This window comes from Vicugna pacos, chromosome 2 (genome assembly GCF_048564905.1).
Source record: "Vicugna pacos chromosome 2, VicPac4, whole genome shotgun sequence".
NCBI lineage: Eukaryota > Metazoa > Chordata > Mammalia > Artiodactyla > Camelidae > Vicugna > Vicugna pacos.
The window spans coordinates 93,429,919-93,449,883 of NC_132988.1; the positions used below are offsets into that span (position 1 = coordinate 93,429,919).

The window sequence follows — 19,965 nt, forward strand, 5'->3', positions numbered from 1 at the left end:
TAGCAGCAGGGCAGCAGGTAGGGGAGAGTGCCAGCCGATCAACCCTGGGAGAGGGTGTGAAGAGCTGGACTTGAGCCCGCGTGGCTTTGCCCTTTGTAGGGTAGAGGGAAAGGTAAAGCAGTCCACAGCAGTGGCAGTGTGCTGCTCAGGTGCCAGCCCAACACTCCTGGGGGAGGCATCTGCTGTTTTCTTTCTTTTTAATGATACTTTTTCATGAATATGGTTTTAAGAAAGATCCCAGTATTACCTAATTTACAAATGTGATTTTTCACCTTTTGACAAGCCCTAGAATCATATATATTTTTTTACAGAAAGTAATCGTTTCAGTGATTTCCATTTTTAATCAATAGGCAGCCGCCTTGGGAACAAAAATTATTGATGAAGATGGCCTATTGAATCTGATTCGAACCATGCCAGGGAAGAAGTCCAAGTATGAAATAGCAGCTGAAGCTGAGGTTTGTATAAAATGAACTTGATCTATTTAAGTTGGTGTATTCCTGTTTCATAGAGACATTTCTTGGGTGGGTAAAGGCCTGTGGGCTAAAAGATTACCTTTTCCTTCTACTGCGGATGGACTTCCCTTATTTCCTTCTGAGTAGGTGGACTCTGCTTTAGGCTGTCATTTTTGATTTCCTGACCTTTCTCAAGGGAGTGTGAGGAGGGAGAAAGAGGACAGTGAACTGTACTGACCACAGCTACTTATGAAAATGTCCATTCTCTCCATATTCTTGTAGTAACATTGTGCAGCAGTTTAGTGCTTGAGAGTTCTTTAAAGGATACATTTATGGTATCAGCATGATAAAATCATTTTCAATTAGAACTATATTAGGGCTTTTTCAGTTATGACAGAAACCAGCCCATAGCTTTAGCTTTAGCAAAAAGGGAAGAAATGTGACTCACATACCTATACCATGGGCAGGGTGAGGCTGATGTAGGAGCTACTGGATGTGCAGACCACAGTGCTTTTATGACCCTTTCAATCTGTCTGTCTCCTTCTCCTGGTGTTAGCTTCATTCATTCCCACTTTCCCATGTGTGGGACACAGGTGCTAGCAGCCCAAGTTTAATGTCCCCAGCTCGGTCACCCAGGTGGCAAGGTGGTCTTCCCATTTATTCCAGTTAGAAAACTCTTGGGGAATGACTTGGATTGACCCTTCATCCAGTGTCCCCTAATACTAACAACTTATATAGCCATAGCACAGTTATTACAACCAGGAAATTAAAATTGATGCCATACTGTTAACTACAACTGCACGTTATCTGAACTTCACATTTTCCCCCCTTGTCCTTTTTCTGTTCAAGGATCCCACACTGCATTTAGTTGTCGTCTTAGTCTTCTCCAGTCTGTAATAGTTCTTCAAGTCGTTCCTTGTCTTTTTATGATCTTGATTTGATGCATACTAGTTAGTTGTTTTGTAGATTGTCTGTCAGTTTGGGATGTTGATGTTTCCTCATAGTTAGATTGAGGTTATGCATTTTTGGCAAGAAGACCACATAAGTGACGTTTTGGGTCCTCCTCAGTGCATCATATCAGTTGTGTTTGATGTCAATACATCTTTTTCTCCCCCAATATGTCTTACTATTGATGATGTTAACCTTTATTACTTGGTTAAGGTGATTTCTGCTTGGTCCTCCCAGGAGTGAAGTGATAGTTTTCTCTTTGTAATTGATGAATATCTTGGAGAGATACTTTAACACTATGCTGGTTCCTTGTTTTTCCTTAAACATTTGCATCCACTTACTACTAAAGGGTCACTAATTTTTTTTTATTGGACATTATTCACACATCATAACATTTATCCTTTTAGAGTGTATGTTGGTGGCTTTTAGTATATTCACAAGATTGTGCAACTGTCACCACTCTCTACTCCAGAGCATTTTCATCACTCCCCCTACCCTGTACCCATTAGCAGTCACTCTTCATACCCACTCGGTGGCAACCACTACTCTGCTTTCTGTCTACAGATTTGCCTATTCTGGACATGTCATACAAAAGGAAACATGTAATATGTGGCCCTTTGTGGCTGGCTTTCTTCACTTAGCATTATGTTTTCAAGGTTCAGCTACTTTGAAGCATACATCAGTGCTTCACTCCTTTTTATTGGTGATTAGTATTCTATTGTGTGGATATACCACATTTTGTTTATTCATCAGTTGATGGCCATTTTGGGTTGTTTCCATTTTTTTGGCTATAATATATAATTATTTGTTTATATAAAATGTAATAATGCTGCTTTAAATATTTGTATGCAAGTTTTTGTGGAAGAATTAAATTTTAATTAGAAAACAAGTCTTAATCATTCACATTTTTTAAAACTGATTTTGTAATACTTTTAAAAACTAATATATTTTCATTTTAAAAAATTGCATTTGGGTGCTTTTTGGTGTGTTGTTAATTTTTATAAAGTTGGAAAGGTGGGGTTTCCACAAACAGCAGAGTCCATTGTGAAAAGACAGACCTAGGTTGGGTAGCTGACTTGGATACCTCAGATTGCCCTCTAGAGTACATGTTGCAGGATAGAAATTCTGTATATCTCATCAGGTTTCTTTTTTCCTCACTTTTCCAATTTTTAAGATGAAGAAAGAAAAATCCAAATTGGAAAGAACACCCCAAAAAAATGACCGAGGAAAAAGAAAAATTAGTCCAACTAAGAAGGAATCAGAATCTAAAAAGTGCCAGCTGACTCCCCAGAGAGAAAGCTCTATAAAGTCAATAAAAAAAGAAACAAGTGTGTTTCGGAGAGGCCTGGACTTCAAGGAGCAGGTGGCTGAGGAGACAAATGGTGACAGCCGGGCTAGGAATTTGGCTGATGACAGCAGTGAAAACAAAGTGGAAAATTTGCTCTGGGTGGATAAATATAAGCCAACCTCGCTCAAGACCATAATTGGACAGCAAGGTGACCAGAGCTGTGCCAACAAACTCCTACGCTGGCTCCAAAACTGGCACAAGAGTCCATCAGAAGATAAGAAATGCGGTGATTTTACAACTTCATTCATTTTTGTGTGTGTCTGTCACCATGTAATTGCTCAGTGTCGTATCTGTTAGGAAGTATAATAGTTGATTCTTTGAACTCTGAGCAAGCATTTATTGAGCACCTGCTCTGAGCTCAGGTGCTGTACTAGATACCAGAAGTGCTTTTATGGACAAAGCACAGTCCCCTTCAAGGAGCTCCCAGTCAGTGAGGAAGACATCGATGAAACGAGCAATTAGAATATATTGTGCTAAGTGCTGTTACAGGGTTAAGTATGTAGTGCTCATGGGGTGGAGGTGTGCGGTCAGGGATGGGGATGTGTGCTGCCATCCCTAGAGGAACGTATATTTAAGCTAAGACTGGGAAACTAAGAAGGAGTTAGTTGGGTGAAGGGCGGGGGATGTCGAGTGGGAGAGAATACATGTACCAAGATCTGAGACATGTGAGACCAAGACCCCTGAGAGGGCCAAGGAGACCTCAAGGGGAGAGGTGCAAATAAAACGCTGAGCTCGCTTGCAGAGCAGGCAGCCTAAAAATCCCAGTAGCATGTTTGCTTTGGTAGGCATGGAAAACGAGCAGTCACTATATACATTTAATGTCCAAAGTATTTTTTATTGGGACTGATGTTGCTAATCACAGTGTCTAGATGGTCACTAGACATTGGCCAACAGTGACAGTTTATTTTATTTATAACATAATAGAATTGTAATGATACAGGGTTAAATTTAAGCTGACTCCTTTTCTCTTTCAAAAACCAAATTAAAGGTGTGTAAGTGCTTTGTGTGCCTGGAGAAGACTTAAGGCTTCAGGTGAACTGCAGTTTCCCACGCCCACAGTAGGTTTAACCATCTCTCCCTCAGTCACTGTGTATGTGTTGAACACACTTTATGTGCCGGGCCCCCATGTGATAAGAGGAGAAAGAAAGCTCTAGAGTTGAGCTGGGCAGGATAGTTGTAGACACAGCATCTTCAGTTCATTCTTTGTGTGATCATGTAGGTGACTGTGCTAGTTAATATTTACTGAGGCGTGCCAGGCTTTGTGCTCAGCATGTCCGTCTTCACAACATCCCTACCAAGCACATTACTATAGTTACCCTCATTTTACAAAGGAGGAAACACATGCAGAGGGGTTAAGTCACTTCTGTTCTCCCAGCTGGTGAGTGGTGGAGTTAGGATCAGAGCCCAGCTGGTCTGCTCCATGACCTGTGCTTTTGTAGGAAAGGAAACTCATAAAATTGTTTCAAATCAGAGTTTTAAAGTTAGTTTTAGTTTTTTGAGTGAAGGTGAGGTAGGGAGTGAGTAGAATTTCACTACATGCCCTGGAAACTGTTGTTTATACTTTGTAGAAAATATCCTACAAATTTAGAACTAAATTGGAGGACTGTTCTTGATGCTAACTTTATGCACAATTACTCCTACCATTTTGCATTTCTGTTGGATAATATAGGTTAACATTCTGGAATTTCTTTTTTCCCAGCAGCAAAGGTTGGTAAATTTGCGGGCAAAGATGATGGCTCCAGTTTTAAAGCTGCATTGCTCTCAGGCCCTCCAGGTGTTGGCAAAACAACCACAGCTTCTCTAGTTTGTCAGGTGAGTGTTCTGTTATTCTTCTAAAGTCAAACCTTTAGAATTTGCTTTGGTTCTGGGGATATTTGTCATTTTCATCCTTTTTAAAATATTGGTAATTATAATAGGTGGTATTTTCTTATGTGCCAGGCAGTGAGCTAGTAAGCCCTTGGGTGCATTATCTTCTAGGTAAGATAAATATGTCTTACAGATTCTTATAGATACAGCTATCTAATATACCCTCATAGGAAGAATTCTGTGTACTGAATATAGGGACTTCCTCATGTGACAAAGGAAGGGGGCTTACAGAGGAGGGTGGCGGCACAGTGTGAACCCCAATAGTCCAACTCCTCACTGCTATGGGATCTTGCCTTTGCTCTTGTTTTCCCTACGGCTGCTGTATCTCCAGACAATGAGAGGACGAGACACTAGAGCAAATCAGAATGGTATGAAACGGTACATGAAATGGCATCAGAATGATAAAGTGAGGGAGTTTAAATTTACTTTAAATTTATTGCTGGATTTCCCAACTCTCTGTCCCATAAGCTGGTAGTTTCGTTTAGTCTTTATTGCATGGATCAGAGCATTAATTTTTAGCTGGTATAATCCCTGTATATTTTCTACTCTGTTTATGAACATTTAAAAAAACGAAAAACAAAAATTTTTCCCTAGTCACTACCATTGTGAAGGTGACTCTTTTTTTCCCATTATTATTATCATTACTTTTTTGGGGAATTGAATTACCTTATAATCAATATAATGATCAGTTTTGGGAAATGAGTCCAAATTATTTGATCTTCCACAATTTGAGAGAAAGATTATATATTGGAATAGTTTGACAAAGAATGATTTAATTTTATAATTTATCTTAAAGAGTCACTAATTACTTTTTGGTATCTTAATATAGATTAATTCTGTATCTGATACTGAAATTTTGGGATGGTTATATTTAATTCTTTTTGGGACTTTAAGAAGCTAACTTAGTAACATTGCTTGTTCATATATACCCTTCCAGGTTAGTGATTTATCAGCTGAGGTTTTAAGACCAAATCTGTGTGTGTTTGTGTATGTGTGGTATGTATGTATATGCTGTTTTAAAAATCTCTTAATATCGTGAGGCATATTACAATCTCATTGTCTGTTAGGGTTCTACTTTATCTTTTTACCCATAGTCACTTTTGTGATTTTTCTACCCTCTTTCTTCCTTAATTGCCTTGGTTTTTGGGGGGAGAGTTAATAATCTGCATTGTGATAGAAATAGTTTCCAATATTTTGATTAGGAATTGGGATATAGCTACGTGGAACTGAATGCAAGTGACACTCGGAGTAAGAACAGTTTGAAGGAGATTGTTGCTGAATCGCTGAATAATACCAGCATCAGAGGCTTTTGTTCAAGTATGTGGAGTTTTGTACAGTTTTCTTTTGAGGGGTGGGAGGTTTATGTAAGAAAAACAAGTTCATTTCAATGGTCAGTAACCAGTATTGAATGTTACTATGTACGAGGCACCCTACTAAATTCTGGGGCTAATGAGAGAATAAGAAATTAACTCTTATGGGACAGTAGTTACCTTTTTTTTCAGGTCTTTGTGGTTTCTGAGAATGTGATAAAAATGTACGCACAGACATTTATGCATTTTGCATGTGATTTTAGAGTATTCACAGGTGAATCCTGTGAAGCGGGAAAGTGAATAACTAACTAATACAGTGCGTGAGTGAGCTGACAGAGGCCCGTAGATGAAGGAATGATTCTATTTGGGGCACTGGAGAAAGCTACCAGGAAAAGAGTGACATTTATTCAGAGGGCTTTGAAGAATGAGAAAGAGAGTAGTCTGTGGATATAAGAGGTTATTTAAGGCAAAGGTAGTAGAGGAGGAGGAAAGACCCAGTGTGAAAGTCCCACTTGGTTTCAGGTGTAGCTAGTGTGGCCGGAGTTTATGGGGAAAATAAGGCGCCCAAATTAGAGATCCTATTGCATGTTTAGAATCTATGGTATGTTGCATGGTCACCTGGGTCTTGATACTTTTAAGTGGTAGAAAATCATTGTTAAAAAGAATTTGCTCAGGAAATGTCACTCTTATACATGGTTGCTGGGAGTGTAAATCAGTACAACTCTGGAGAGCAATCTGACAGTATTTCTTAAAGTTAAATTACACATACCCTTTAAGCTAGAAATTCCAGTTCCTGGAATTTAGCACCTGTTATACTTTTATGTATGCAAATGATGTATCTATGTAGGATATTCATTTAGTGCTATTCATAATGGCAGAAGATTGGAAGCATGGAAGCATCTTTATATTTTATCAATGGAAAGTGATTATGATATATGTGTAAAATGGGATATTTAAATAGCCTTAAAACAATGAGGTGTTCTATATCTACAGATAAGGAGCAGAGTGCTAAAATATATTGAATGATAAAATCAAGGTGTGTATTTTTATGCACACATTTTCAATATATATAGAATGTCTCTTAAGGGATATATGTACATTAGACTGTTCGCATTGTTTGCATCTAGAGAGAGAAACTGGGTACTCTAGAGGGCAGAGGTGGGAGAGAATTTCTTTTCACTGCTTACTCTTGTGCCTTTTGAATTTTGGACCATGGACATATATTCTGTATCAGTTTAAAATGTTACATGAATATTTAAAGTGGCAGTATTTGAACAACTGTTATTTTGTTTTCGTCCCATCCCATTGCTTCTCAACGTGGGTCAGCTGGAGCAGTCCACTCAGTAAGCATGAAACACGCTCTCCTCATGGATGAGGTCGATGGCATGGCAGGCAGTGAGGACAGGGGAGGAATTCAGGTAATGAAATTTTTGCATTTTACTGTTGATTTTGAGGTTTAAAAAAAAAATTTAAAGGAGTAATTATTACGCTGTGGTATTGATAGCAATTAAGGCATGTCACTGAGGAGGTTTTAAAACCTAAGATACATACATTGTTTGGTATTTTGTTGTTGTTTTTAGATAATTATTTTTGTGTTGCAAATTTTCCTTTCAGGAATTAATTGCCCTAATAAAACATACAAAAATTCCCATTATTTGTATGTGCAATGATAGAAATCATCCCAAGATTCGCTCTTTGGTTCATTATTGTTTTGATCTTCGTTTTCAAAGACCTCGGGTTGAGCAGATTAAGGTATGATGATTGGAATTTTTTTCTCCATCACACTATCCTATATATTTTTGGATCAGTTTTTTAAAGTATCTGATAAAGATTTTTAAAAATCTGATTATATGGATTAAAAAAACATCAGTGACAATTCATTCCCCTTTGTCAAATTTCAGGGTGCTATGATGTCTATTGCATTTAAAGAGGGTTTAAAGATCCCTCCTCCAGCTATGAATGAAATAATTTTGGGAGCCAATCAAGATATCAGACAGGTAAATTAAATATATATTATGTAACAGTTGATGATTCTGTTGAATTGATGCCTTCAGTGTTTTGGGGACAAGGAGTGGCAATATTTTCCCATCTTTACAGTGTCGTATTTGTGGTTCTTTTAGGTTTTACACAATCTGAGTATGTGGTGTGCACGAAGTAAGGCACTAACCTACGACCAGGCCAAGGCTGATTCTCACAGAGCCAAAAAGGATATCAAACTGGTAAAACAAATTTACATTCTTAGTTTGAAGAACTCTTAGCCAAAGAACTTGTTGTCCTGTCAGTATTAATTTAATAGAAACAGTTATTATTGTCCTTTGATACACCTGTAGAACCGGTGGATATTTGTAGTAAGAGATATAGGCAGCTGCTCAAATAGCTTCTAATTCAAATGAATTTTTCTTTAATGACTGTCATTGCATTTGTAAGTTTTGAGAAAAGGAAGTTTCAAATTATACTCATGCCCCAATAGTTATAAAATGGCCTTTTCAGAGTCCCTTACGTATGGATTTCATGTTTTGAATGGTTTTGCAACTGTTCAGAATAATCTTGTTTCAAATGGTTTATAGTTTAATGACCTCTCTCAGACTGGAGTTGAGGTCGGTATCAATTATCCCTGTGTTCTGTTTCACCTAGTCACCAGTCAGATTTTATTATTACAGTTAGGGCAATGATTAAACAGTGCTTCCCCCCCCCCCTTTTAAAAATTAATCAACATTTTTAGAGCCATTTTAGGTTTACAGCGAAATTGAGATTTCCTGTTCATCCTCTGTCCCTAGATTTACATAATGCCCCCCACTATCAACATCCCCCACCAAAAGGGTACACTTATAGGTACGTTGATGTTCATCCCTCCCTTCCTCCAACCCCTGGCAACCACTAATCTTTTTACTGTCTCCATAGCTTCACCTTTTTCAGAATGTCATATAGTTGGAACCATACAGTATGTAGCCTTTTGAGAGTGGCTTCTTTCATTTAGACGTGTACGTTTTAAGTTTTCTCCATCCCTTTTCATGGCTTTATAATGTTTCTTTTTAGTGCTAATAGTCCAGTGTCTGGATGTACCATACTTTATCCATTCATTCACCTATTAAAGGGTATCTTGATTGCTCCCAAGTTTTGGCAGTTTTGAATAAAGCTGCTATAACCAGTCATGTGCAGGTTTTTTGTGTGGATATTTTCAGTTCATTTGGGTAAATACCAAGGAGCACAGGTGCTGGATTGTATGGTAAGAGGATACTTAGTTTTGTAAGAAACTGTTGATCTGTCTTCCAAAGTGACTGTACCATCTTGCATTCTTACCAGCAATGAAAGAGAGTTTCTGTTGCTCCACATGTGAGCCAGCCCTTGTTGTTGTCAGTGTTTTGGATATTGGCCATCTACTAGGTATGTCCCTCTCTCTTTTTAGGGCCCATTTGATGTTGCCCGGAAAGTGTTTGCAGCTGGAGAGGAGACTGCTCATATGTCACTTATGGACAAATCAGATCTCTTTTTTCATGATTATTCAATAGCACCCCTCTTTGTCCAGGAGAACTACATACACGTGAAGCCCATAGCTGCAGGGTGAGTGTTCAGAGCTAGTGAGGGGTAGAATTAGTACCCTCCCAGTACCGTGAAGGCCAGATACCTGGAGAGGAGGGGTGTGGAGTGTGGACAGTGGTGTAACCCAGACCGGTTTATTCCCGCAGGGGTGACATGAAAAAGCACTTGATGCTTTTAAGCAGAGCAGCAGATAGCATATGTGATGGGGACCTAGTGGACCGGCAGATCCGGAATAAGCAGAACTGGAGTCTTCTGCCCACACAGGTAGGCTTTGGGCTCTCCTTAAAGTGCAGACTCTGTTTAGTTAATGAGAACAAACTAGCTCTTAGCTCCTATAGTTATTTGAAATGTCAGAACATTATGGCTCTTAATGACAAAAATACAATCTGTTATAGATTTAAATACTGTATGGTTGCTATTGTCTATTTCTTAATCTAGTCCTATTTTTCAATGTTTTTATGTAAATGGACTTACAGAAATGGGAATGTTGGATTTTGATTATAACTAAGATGTGAGTCAAACATTTCATTTGCTCTGTTTTACCTTAAGAATCCATTTCTGTTTTGGTCATTCTGGGCCTCCCAGTTTGTTACTAAGTAGCTCATCCTTGAAGAAATGCAGCCAGGGCAGGTCAGCAGTCACTTTTCTAATAATAAATTGATTATTCTGATTTTCTTTATTCTTCCTTGCTAAAGAGACAGCTTTATATTTTATATTTTTTACTTTATATTGAGTACTTAACCTAGGTTGATACCTTTTACTCAAAACAGAGTTTTGCAAACTTTCATATTTAACTCTGAATTCTGAGTTCTGTACATTTATGTAGTAGTATTGACCTGAGTGACAGGCAAGGGACTTCTGGAAGGCCCATTCTTCTCTTAAAGAGTCCTTTCTCTTATGTTTTAAAAGTGTTTATTTTTTTTATACCTAATAATTATACCTATGAGAATTTATTCCAAAGAAATAATGTGAGACACAGGAAAAGCTTAATGTGCAAAAAGTCTTCCTTAAAGCATTCATTCTGATAGCAAGAAATGGGAGAAAATTTCCATGCTTAGCAGTAGGAGTATGATTAATTATGGTAAATCCTCTTGATGGAACATTTTGCAGCCTTTAAAATTATTTGTAAAGATGATCTAATATAAAAATACTTACGAGAGAATATTATTAAAGCAGGATACAAAATTCATGTCATTCCAACTTTTAAAAAAGTGGAAACCCTGGATATAGAGGATATCCAAGGATACCCTTAAAAAAACTTTTCTCAAGTTCCAGTTTACTTGATTCTCTATTTGATTTTCCATACTTTGATCCTACTCTTCTATCAACAGCTTATGTTAGACAGTCATATTCCTCTTGAAGTCTCTTCTGTGACATTGGCATTGAGAAGTAACTAGTGTATGTTGGAATCAGCTGGCTGAGGAGGCTGAGTAGGCAAGATGATCTCTGAGGGCCATGACATATTTTGGACCAAGGCGTTTACTGCAATTAGTTATTTTCTCAGGTCGAAATTTCCCATACTCACAGATCAGAGACGGAGGGAAGGGGCCTGACTACCCTGGAATTAGTACTGGGGCAGTGTTGCTTCAGTTTCCAGAGATTGCTTGGAAGTGAACAGCTGCTAAAGAAGCTACTTTTGTACTGAATTTGAATTGTGGACTGCAATTAATTTTTTCAGGCCATTTATGCCAGTGTTCTTCCTGGAGAGTTAATGAGAGGGTACATGACCCAGTTTCCCACCTTTCCAAGCTGGTTGGGGAGGCACTCATCTATGGGCAAACATGATCGTATTGTTCAGGACCTAGCACTGCATATGAGTCTCAGGTAAGTGGTTTTACATCACGTCTGGCATTTTGTTAGTGTGGTATGTTTAGTCTTTCATACGGATAGCATGAGTCACAAAGATTTGTTGTTTTGGTTTTATTGCAAACTAGATAAATGATCATAGATAGTTCCTTATATTTTATGGGCCTCAGTTTTATTATCTGTAATTGGTATAACACTTGTTTGATCACTTTAAAAGGTACTTTGGGTAATAAAGCCAGACAGTGATGTGCCGTAACTTTACATTTTAAAGCTGCATAAATCTGAGGTAGTGCTATTATTTATTGTTATTGTGACTATGCCTGTTACTAGTAGGCATACGTAATATCTTGATTTACAAATAACTTAATAGGAAAAAAGGGAATTATTTAAATAAACGAACTAGTTTTTACCTCCTATTCTAATAGTAAACTGACTTAGTCATTTGGAATAGGGGATACAGTTTCACGTATAACAGAAGGTGAATACTCAGATGATTGAAAACCAGTGTGCTTAGAGAAGTTTAAGGAAGTTCAGAAATTCTTATTATTTGGTAAAATTTTGTTAAAGCTTAGAAACTTAGAAATGTGTGTACCCAAATATTAAGTGAACTTCAATTATTCATTTTTAACCATGAAGAATTACTTGAGTAATCTTATTTCCCTTTCTGATCCCTGGAGAGAATATTGGTTCACCCTTAACTTTTGGTTAAAACTGAACTGAGATAGTTCCATTCTTCTGTTCCTGTAGAATTCTACTTACTACTGTGTTCCCTCTTCATAGCCTATGGCCTAGGTCTTTTTTTTTTTTTTTTTTTTGCCACCCTTGTATTAGTTTCCTTTTGCTGCTGTAACAAATTAGCAAAACTTAATGGCTTAAAACAACACAAATTTTTTCCCCTCTTGAGATTTTGGATTATCTGGTTGGTCTCAATGTAATTATTAAGGGTCTTTACAAAAAAAAAAAAAAAAGGAGTTGGAAGCAGCAGAGTCAATCAGAGACAGAGGTTTGAAGATGCTACACTTCCACTACCAGCACTGAAGATGGAAAAAGGGACCATCGGTCAAGAGATGTAGGCAGCCTCTAGAAGCTGTAAAGGGCTCTTTTCCCCATTGCTCTTCTCATTGTTCAAGCTGAAGGCTTACCTCTCAGTGCTTTTCCTATTCCTTGCCCACCATTTTTTAAAAGATGATGCATCACTGTGCCCCAGGGGTATCTCCTTTGATGCTCCCACTATATTTGTGCAGATATATTGCTGTGTATCCATTGCCCTGGTAGTGTTATGCTAAGTTTCCTTACACCAGCTGTTAAATAGTAGGCATTCTATTGAGCATTATTAAAAGTGGATTAAACTCCAGCAAACTGAGTTGGTGGTAGTTTGCCATTGACTACAGGTATATCTCTCTTGTTTTGGTTTAAGAACTTACTCCAGCAAAAGGACTGTAAACATGGATTATCTGTCACGTATAAGGGATGCACTTGTACAGCCCTTGACCTCACAAGGGATAGAAGGAGTACAGGATGTTGTTGCTCTTATGGACGCATATTATTTGATGAAAGAAGACTTTGAGAATATCATGGAAATTAGCAGCTGGGGAGGCAGACCTAGTCCCTTCTCCAAGCTGGATCCCAAGGTAAATTGTGTATCCACTGGGTCTCCAATACTTTGTAATTACCATATACTAGGAGTACTTCAGAGATGTTTTAGATACTTTTAAAAGTTTAATTTTTTTTCACTTAAATGCTTTTTGCTTATGGTGTATGCTTTCCAAAGACACTATTTGAGTATAATATTAAAAGTAGACTTCTGGATTTGACTTTAAAATTTGTAGTTTTATCTTTGCTTTATGTTGAGTGGAAAAGCAAGGTGTGAAATCTGAGGAGCAAATATAAATGTATTCCTTATAAGGATGGGCAGATGAGCTGGGGGAAGTAAAAGTGAGATGATGGTAATGCATTATGAAAAGAAAAAAGTGTTTACAGGCTGAGCGTTTTTATACTTTTTCTTAATCTGCCTAATCTGTGGATTCAGTGTATTTGTTACAGTTGGATGGTCTATTATGTAATAATGTTTTCCCTGATGTATATAATGAGCATGAAAAAATTCAAATGACAGCATGAATTTGTAATATCTAGTACCATACCTTTGTGCCTGTTTATTTGGTGCATGTTCTCTGTGGCTTGCCTCCTCGAGAATTTTGACGTGACTTAATGGCTATGGGTAAATTCTCACAAGAGACATCCATTGTTAGAATTTGTGGGCTGATTCTACAGTTAGATTTACATGTTTGAAGCTAAGGGTTTTCAAGTTACTTAGTACTTTTAAATAACCTAAATTTCTACGGTAAAGGGAATCTATGTATTTTGTGGTAATTAAAGGCCAGCTTTAACTTGTACCTTATTGTAAGCCTTTTTTGATTTATTAGTTCACTAACTTTGCTTATCACTTTGTAGAACTGCAGAGCACTGAATAGGTAAAAACAATGACTTAACATGATTTTAAAAAATCTGCTTAATGTTCTCAAATACTGATTGTTATCTTTTTGAGTCATGGGCTCTATGTAGAATGTCATGAAAAATATGGAACTTCTCTATAGAAAAAGGCACGTACATGCACATTTACGTGTACATGCATACATAGTTTACGAACAATTTCAAGGGGTTCCCAGGCTCTCTCAAACCTTTAGGCTTACAGAGTTGAACAGAATTGTTTGGCACTTAACATTTTAAAAAACCTTCTCTATTCTTTTCGTGTAGGTGAAGGCAGCCTTCACAAGAGCTTACAATAAGGAAGTCCACCTTACTCCATATTCACTTCAGGCAGTAAAGACACACAGACTCAGCACAGGCCCAGCACTGGATTCTGAATACAACGAAGAGTTAAATGAAGATGACTCTCAATCTGATGAGAAAGACCAGGACACTTTGGAAACTGATGCTATGATCAAGGTAGTGTTTTAATCTACAAATAGGAGAAGCTGTGATGCTCCCTCAAAGTGGCTTACCTTTTCTTGTGTATGACTTGCCTTTAGAAATTATTCAGGGCCTGTTTAGCAAGTAGCAGAGGAAGCTGAAAATGCTTTTTAAAGTTTTTTTGGTTCGTCACAGTTCCGAGGGTGAGTTACAGATTTCATTTATATACAGTCTGCTTATAATAGTGGAAGAGCCAAACAGCAAGAAAACAGGCCATCATATTGGTGGTTATATGCTGTTAGGAGAAGGGCCATTTTGTTTGCCATTGGTGTATGCTTTACCCACAGACACACATTTTCACAGCATAATCAAGAAAAGCATTTTAAATTGAACCATTTCTCCCTTCTGTTATTTGTGGGGTTTTGCTGTATCCATTGAACTGCCTGTAGAAATTTCTCAGAGCAAAACATCCTTATCTTCTGCTAGGAAAGGTTAAAATCATTTGTGGTGTCAGGCCAGGTTACTGGTGGTTGAGGCAAAGGAATCCAGCTCGTATCCCCGTCTATCCTTAGTGTGTGTGCACAGCATTCTTGCCCTGTTTTATATGCGCAGGGGTGGGAATAGCGGTCTTCTCCAGGGTGGCTCTTGCTAATCTTGTGTAGACATAAGAAGCCCGCCTTTCTCCCCTGCTCTAATCTGAAACTGAAAGAAAAGGAAATGCTTCATGAAAACGTTACCCTATTTGTAAATTATCTCTTGCTTATTTTGTCTTTCCTAATTTACCTGTGCTCTAAGTCCAAGAAACTGCACAGCGGGGAAGATGTTTTAGTTCTAGAGCCTGAGTAGCTTCTCAGTAGTTAAAGGCTGAGCTAGCCCAGCTGTTGCTGGTGGGCTCATGAGGAGTAGCGGGAGTTCAAGATCTAGATGTTTGCAACCTTTCTTCTTTATTACGTGGTAGGTAAAGATTGGGTTTATTGAACAGATGAACTTACTTCATTTACTCATAAACACAGCTGTTTACTATTTTGTGCATCTTTCCTTCCCAACAGAAAAAGACAAAATCTTCAAAGCCTTCAAAATCAGAAAAAGATAAGGAATCCAGAAAAGGAAAAGGAAAAAATTCAAAGAAGTGAAACCGTTTTTCACTACTGACAGCAACCTTTACTCACCCTGCTGACCAGTCTAGCTGGTCTGGAGACGCCTTGCTTTTTCCAAAGGAACCATGTTTTAGCACAATGGGGCCACCTCATGGTCCCATTATAAAAACAAACGGAGGTACAGCCAGAAGGATGTTGTAACCAGTAGGCTGATGTGCACCTCTTATAGAGGTTGATACGACTGCTTGGGTCCCCCACTGTCCCCTGTCAATCTAATAAGATTGTACTTCAAAATGACTGTGCACTCAGAGTCAGAACCTACATGTGGGCTTTGAAGTCAGATTTTAATTAACAGTAACATGTCTGGGAACAGTGATACTAAAGCAGCTTTTGTAGGCTTAAGAATTTATCCTAATGGCCATTATAGGACCAATGCTGATTTTTAAAAAAAAGGTAGTTCCTATTACGTGGTGAAATGTTGTAAATAAATCATAATACAAAACAATCACCACCTAGAACTGGGTATTCTTTGTATACTGTCAAATATCTTGCAAAATATAAATTAGGAATAAAAATGTTCCACGTACATAAAAATGATACATGTACAAATTCTTAAGATTGTTATCTTGTACAGTAAAATATTATGTTGGTATATTTTTTCCTTATTAATTTGCAAATGAGTAGATAAAAAAGCTAACTATATTCCTACTAACCTGTTGTGTGAAACATAACTTTGGCATTTGAAGAGTGAGAGCTCTAATTCCCAACCTGCCCTCTGTGTCAGCCACGTCTCTGCTATGAACGGAGTTCCATGGAGAGGACTTTTTGTTATCAGAAGGTATGGTGGCTGCAGAAAGACTGTCAGGCATGCTTATCCTCCCAGAGTCCCCGCTTGTCAGTTTCAAACTGGTAGGGCCTAGGCTGGGACGGATCTTACCTCGCTCTGGTTTGGGACAAAAAGGACACTGGTTTTGGTCTACTTTGACCCTGGGAGATCCAGTTCTGTCCTGACAGATTCCACAGGCCTTACTGAAACTTTAGATTACACCTGTGACTGTGCTGTTGAGAGGCCCCTGAGGCTGTGGAGCTAGCCTGGGATTTGGGTGTCGAGCAATTTTTTAATCCGTAATTTTGTCAGTAAATGTTCAGCAGTATGTGTGACTTCTTTGAGATATGTGCTAAAAGGAATGTAAAATCAGTATTCTCTTCCCTGCCTTTAAGGAACCGATAGTCTTGTTTGGGAGGTGAGACAGTTCTTGAGACATTTAAAGTGTACTTACCAGTGTGAAAAATGTCTTTCCTGTAGATCAGTGTTCATTTTGGGAGTAAAACATTGCGTTAAGCCTTTGCCGACTGAGCCACGTCCTTCTCTTTGTTAAAGCACCGCCTGAACTTGGTTCAGTGAAGATTTCCTTGATTGGTGACTGCTTCACCTCACCAAGGAGGTGAGCATAAATTTCCTATGCATATTCTTCCATTTCTGTTGCTTTTGGATATGAAAGTCATATCTGCCTACTTTGCTGTGTGCTCCTCAGGAAAGGGACTGTAATCTCCTTGCAGCCAGAACAACAGACAGTGTCCTTTACTTGTACATTATGATTTGGAGCTACGGAATGCCACAAAGCATCTCTGTAGCAGAAAAACTGTATACTTGATTTTTTTTTGGATTTGGCAGTCTGTAACAAACTACTACTGTATAACCACTACTGTTCATCCTTCATCTTTTAAGTTTTGGCAGTCTTTTATTTGCAGCACCATTATTTGGCCTCTTGAAATTATTAACAAGGAGCACATTGTTGTACGTACTTGGAGGAGTATCTTCCTATCTAAGTTCTGGAACATTATGCTCATTAGTGAGTGTCTGAGACCCATAACTCCCCAAATATAATGTGCTTACCCCCACAGATTGCAAGTGCCTGTGGCTCTTATTCCTGTAACCTTACAACATCCCTCTAGTGATAATGGAAAACAAGGGGACTAAGTGTAAACTTAATGATAATGACTTGTATTATCACTTAGAAAGGCCAAGGCCTCTAGCCAGCCTTTGGGAGGGAAGAACAGATCATAAAGCTGGAGGCATCATGCATATGGATACTTGGATGCTATAAAATATATTGGCACTTCGGATGCTACCCTAGGCTCCTAGGTACCTCTGTAATGCTCGGGATGCTGGTGGCTGTACTGTACAGTCATATCATCTGATACAGTCAGAGCTAGGCTACGTGACTCTGTCAGCCGCTCAGACTTTGGTACATTGGCTTTGCATGGCAAAGAAGCATATACTGATATGTGTAGTATGGGGTGTGTGGTACAGGGAGGGAACCCTCCAGCCACTTTGGAGATTTTGATTAATGTACATCTTCAGAGGAAGTCAAATTTAATTTTGTGACAGGAATTCCATAATATGCAGTATAATGACTCAAGAGACATAAGCTTATAGTTTCATTCATTCTTTCAAATGCTGATATTACTGATTTTTGATGTTTTTATTCTAGGACTGATTCTGCTAAATAGCCTTGATTTGTGTAAGCCCTCTCATTTCAGACTTTTTAACACTGTTAACATCTATGTTGTCTCACCTTCACAATATGGTTCAAAGCCACCTTCCTTTCTTTTTGTCTTTAAATCTGGGAAGACATTACAAACATCTAATCAGTAAGTTTATTTTAAAGGAGATATTTCAAAATATAAAAGTTATCAAAAAGCTGAATATTTACAATTGTGTCATAGTAACAGTGCAGAGTGTAGCATATGTAAGACTCAGAAGAGGAAATATACAGAGTATAATAAACAGCATGTTATATATGTCTCTGTTTGCCACTCTACAGAAGTTAAAGTGGTGACCTGGAAAGGTCGCCTTTGTTTTGTTTTCTGTATCCAGGAAGGACCATCTCTAAATCTACCATGGGTAGAAACACAGCCTTCTGTGGAAAAATGCTATCTTCTCAGGAACATTACACCTAGAAATGACAAGCAAAAAAAAAAAAAAAGCTTTTAGAAGGGTTTCAAGTAATAACTGGCATTTACTAATAAAGCCAAGCATAATAAAGATGGTTTTTTTGCTCATTTTTGGAGTGTGCAGCAGGATCACTGCAATCAAGTGAGAAATTTCCAGTCTGTAATTAGAACTTAGTTTTACTTCGCCTTTAACTGATTAAAATTGTGTGGGCAAACCTCTGTTATACAGTGAGAATGGTAACAGCCACCTTACTGGCAGGTGCAAAGCTGGTGCTAAGCAATCTGTAGAGAAGAAATTTTCCTGAAACTTAATGATTGTCTAAAAGGAGTCAGTGGACAATAGCTTCAACCAGTAGTCCCTGTGTAATAAGACACTTGCAGTAACTTTTCTAAAAAGACAACGTACAGTCGTGACTCCTGGAAGCTTACCTACAGGTAGCTATGACACTGTGGGCTAAGGCTCGGCTTTAATGCAGGGATAGTGTTTGGAGAGAGTCCATGTAAGATTACCAAAAACAAGCAAGATTCTGTTTTTGGAAGTAGCAAAGTTGCAAATTAATCCTCCCACTGATAATAGTTACAGATTTGGGATAAAATACAATAACTATTGAAGGGCATTGAAGAGCAACCAAAAGCAGGTAGAAATTGGAAAGGTATCACTCGTCAAAGAAGAGAAATCTACTGAGATTCATCTCTATATACCTTTTCACCTGAGTGCAGGTCCACGAGGCACAGGATGGCTAGAACTTAAACAGTGAAGTCTTAGTCTTACTAGCTGGAAGAGTCAGAACACTGAGGCTGCCAGAGCTACTAAAATGTGAGGGAGAATATCCTGAAAAGGGATTATGCCAAAATCTGCATATAAACCCTGTGGAAGTCCTTGAACGTCACAGGCTTGGAAGAGAATCTTCTGCTGGACTTTTAAGAAGTACAGTTCCATGTTGTAGGGAGTGCCACGTGTCAAAGTTGCGGACTGCCTTTAGGAGCTGAAGGCCTCAGTCCTCTGATCAAAGTCTACAACCAAATAGTCTGGATGAAGACTTTGAGCCTCAGGAGAATGCAGCTCCAGCCAACTGCAGCCTTGTCAGGCCCTGAACAGAAGGCGCAGCTAAGCCATGCCTACCCTACTGACCCAGAAACTGAGATAGGTTCTGGTTCAAGATGGTGATGTAGGAGGCTCCTGAAGTACTCCTCCCACAGACACAGTGAATCTACAGCTATGTACAGAATAATTCCCTCTGAGAAATACCTAGAAAATAGCCAAGCAACTCCTATGCATCCAGTAAACAAGGAAAAGCCCACATCAGGGTGGGTGGGAGAGGCTGACATGATCTTTCCATTTTCCTGCCCCTCCGTGCAGTCATACCACAGCTGGGAGGGGATCACAGCTCCCAGCTTCTCCTGAGGAGTGACGGGTTTGGACCCCACATCTGGTCTCCGACTTAGGCCTTCTACCTCAGAGACAGGCCTTCCAAACCTGTAGCTTGAGAAAGCTGCTGGGCCTTGTATCCACAAGCTCTCCAAGGATAGTGTGAACTAAGAAACAGTTCTGAATGGGGTTGTTTGGACCCATGGTGGCTAATCCTCCAGGTAGGGTCCGGTGCAGAGGTAGCAGATTGAAATGCATCCAGTCTTTCTATGAAAGAGACCTGTCTGCTTATCTTCAAAGCTTTGGCCTGAGGGGCAGTCTTCTAATTTAACACTCATCTAGGAGCCAACTGAAAATAACC

The 19,965-nt window shown here is 38.7% G+C and overlaps 2 protein-coding genes and 1 long non-coding RNA gene across 9 annotated transcripts in view; 1 reads left to right on the forward strand and 2 right to left on the reverse strand.

Moving 5' to 3' along the window:
- RFC1 (replication factor C subunit 1) overlaps window positions 1-17,183 on the forward strand; it is a 63,801-nt gene extending 46,618 nt beyond the window's left edge. The window contains exons 12-26 of one of the 3 annotated variants that reach the window (XR_012062158.1): window positions 351-455; window positions 2,575-2,974; window positions 4,448-4,560; window positions 5,817-5,931; window positions 7,251-7,342; window positions 7,539-7,676; window positions 7,826-7,921; window positions 8,045-8,143; window positions 9,331-9,485; window positions 9,611-9,728; window positions 11,143-11,288; window positions 12,688-12,901; window positions 14,025-14,216; window positions 15,230-16,115; window positions 16,584-17,183. Coding sequence is in view for 2 of the 3 variants with exons in the window: in XM_006209753.3 (XP_006209815.1) it covers window positions 351-455; window positions 2,575-2,974; window positions 4,448-4,560; window positions 5,817-5,931; window positions 7,251-7,342; window positions 7,539-7,676; window positions 7,826-7,921; window positions 8,045-8,143; window positions 9,331-9,485; window positions 9,611-9,728; window positions 11,143-11,288; window positions 12,688-12,901; window positions 14,025-14,216; window positions 15,230-15,313 (2,067 nt within the window). In the remaining variant the exon portion in view is untranslated. Of the gene's footprint in view, window positions 1-350; window positions 456-2,574; window positions 2,975-4,447; window positions 4,561-5,816; window positions 5,932-7,250; window positions 7,343-7,538; window positions 7,677-7,825; window positions 7,922-8,044; window positions 8,144-9,330; window positions 9,486-9,610; window positions 9,729-11,142; window positions 11,289-12,687; window positions 12,902-14,024; window positions 14,217-15,229 lie in introns of all 3 variants that reach the window. The other 2 variants (XM_006209753.3, XM_006209754.3) reach the window with 2 other exon arrangements.
- On the reverse strand, window positions 14,207-17,912 carry LOC140687705 (uncharacterized). The gene is made up of 2 exons (XR_012062170.1): window positions 17,857-17,912; window positions 14,207-14,876 (listed from the first exon to the last, which is right to left on the reverse strand). It is a non-coding gene; the product is annotated as an uncharacterized lncRNA (long non-coding RNA).
- A 12-nt stretch (window positions 17,913-17,924) lies between these two features.
- WDR19 (WD repeat domain 19) overlaps window positions 17,925-19,965 on the reverse strand; it is a 73,700-nt gene continuing 71,659 nt past the window's right edge. For all 5 annotated transcript variants that reach the window (XM_006209751.4, XM_031687109.2, XM_072945050.1 and 2 more), the window contains one exon: window positions 17,925-18,237. The gene's annotated coding sequence lies outside the window, so the exon portion shown is untranslated. The remainder of the gene's footprint in view (window positions 18,238-19,965) is intronic.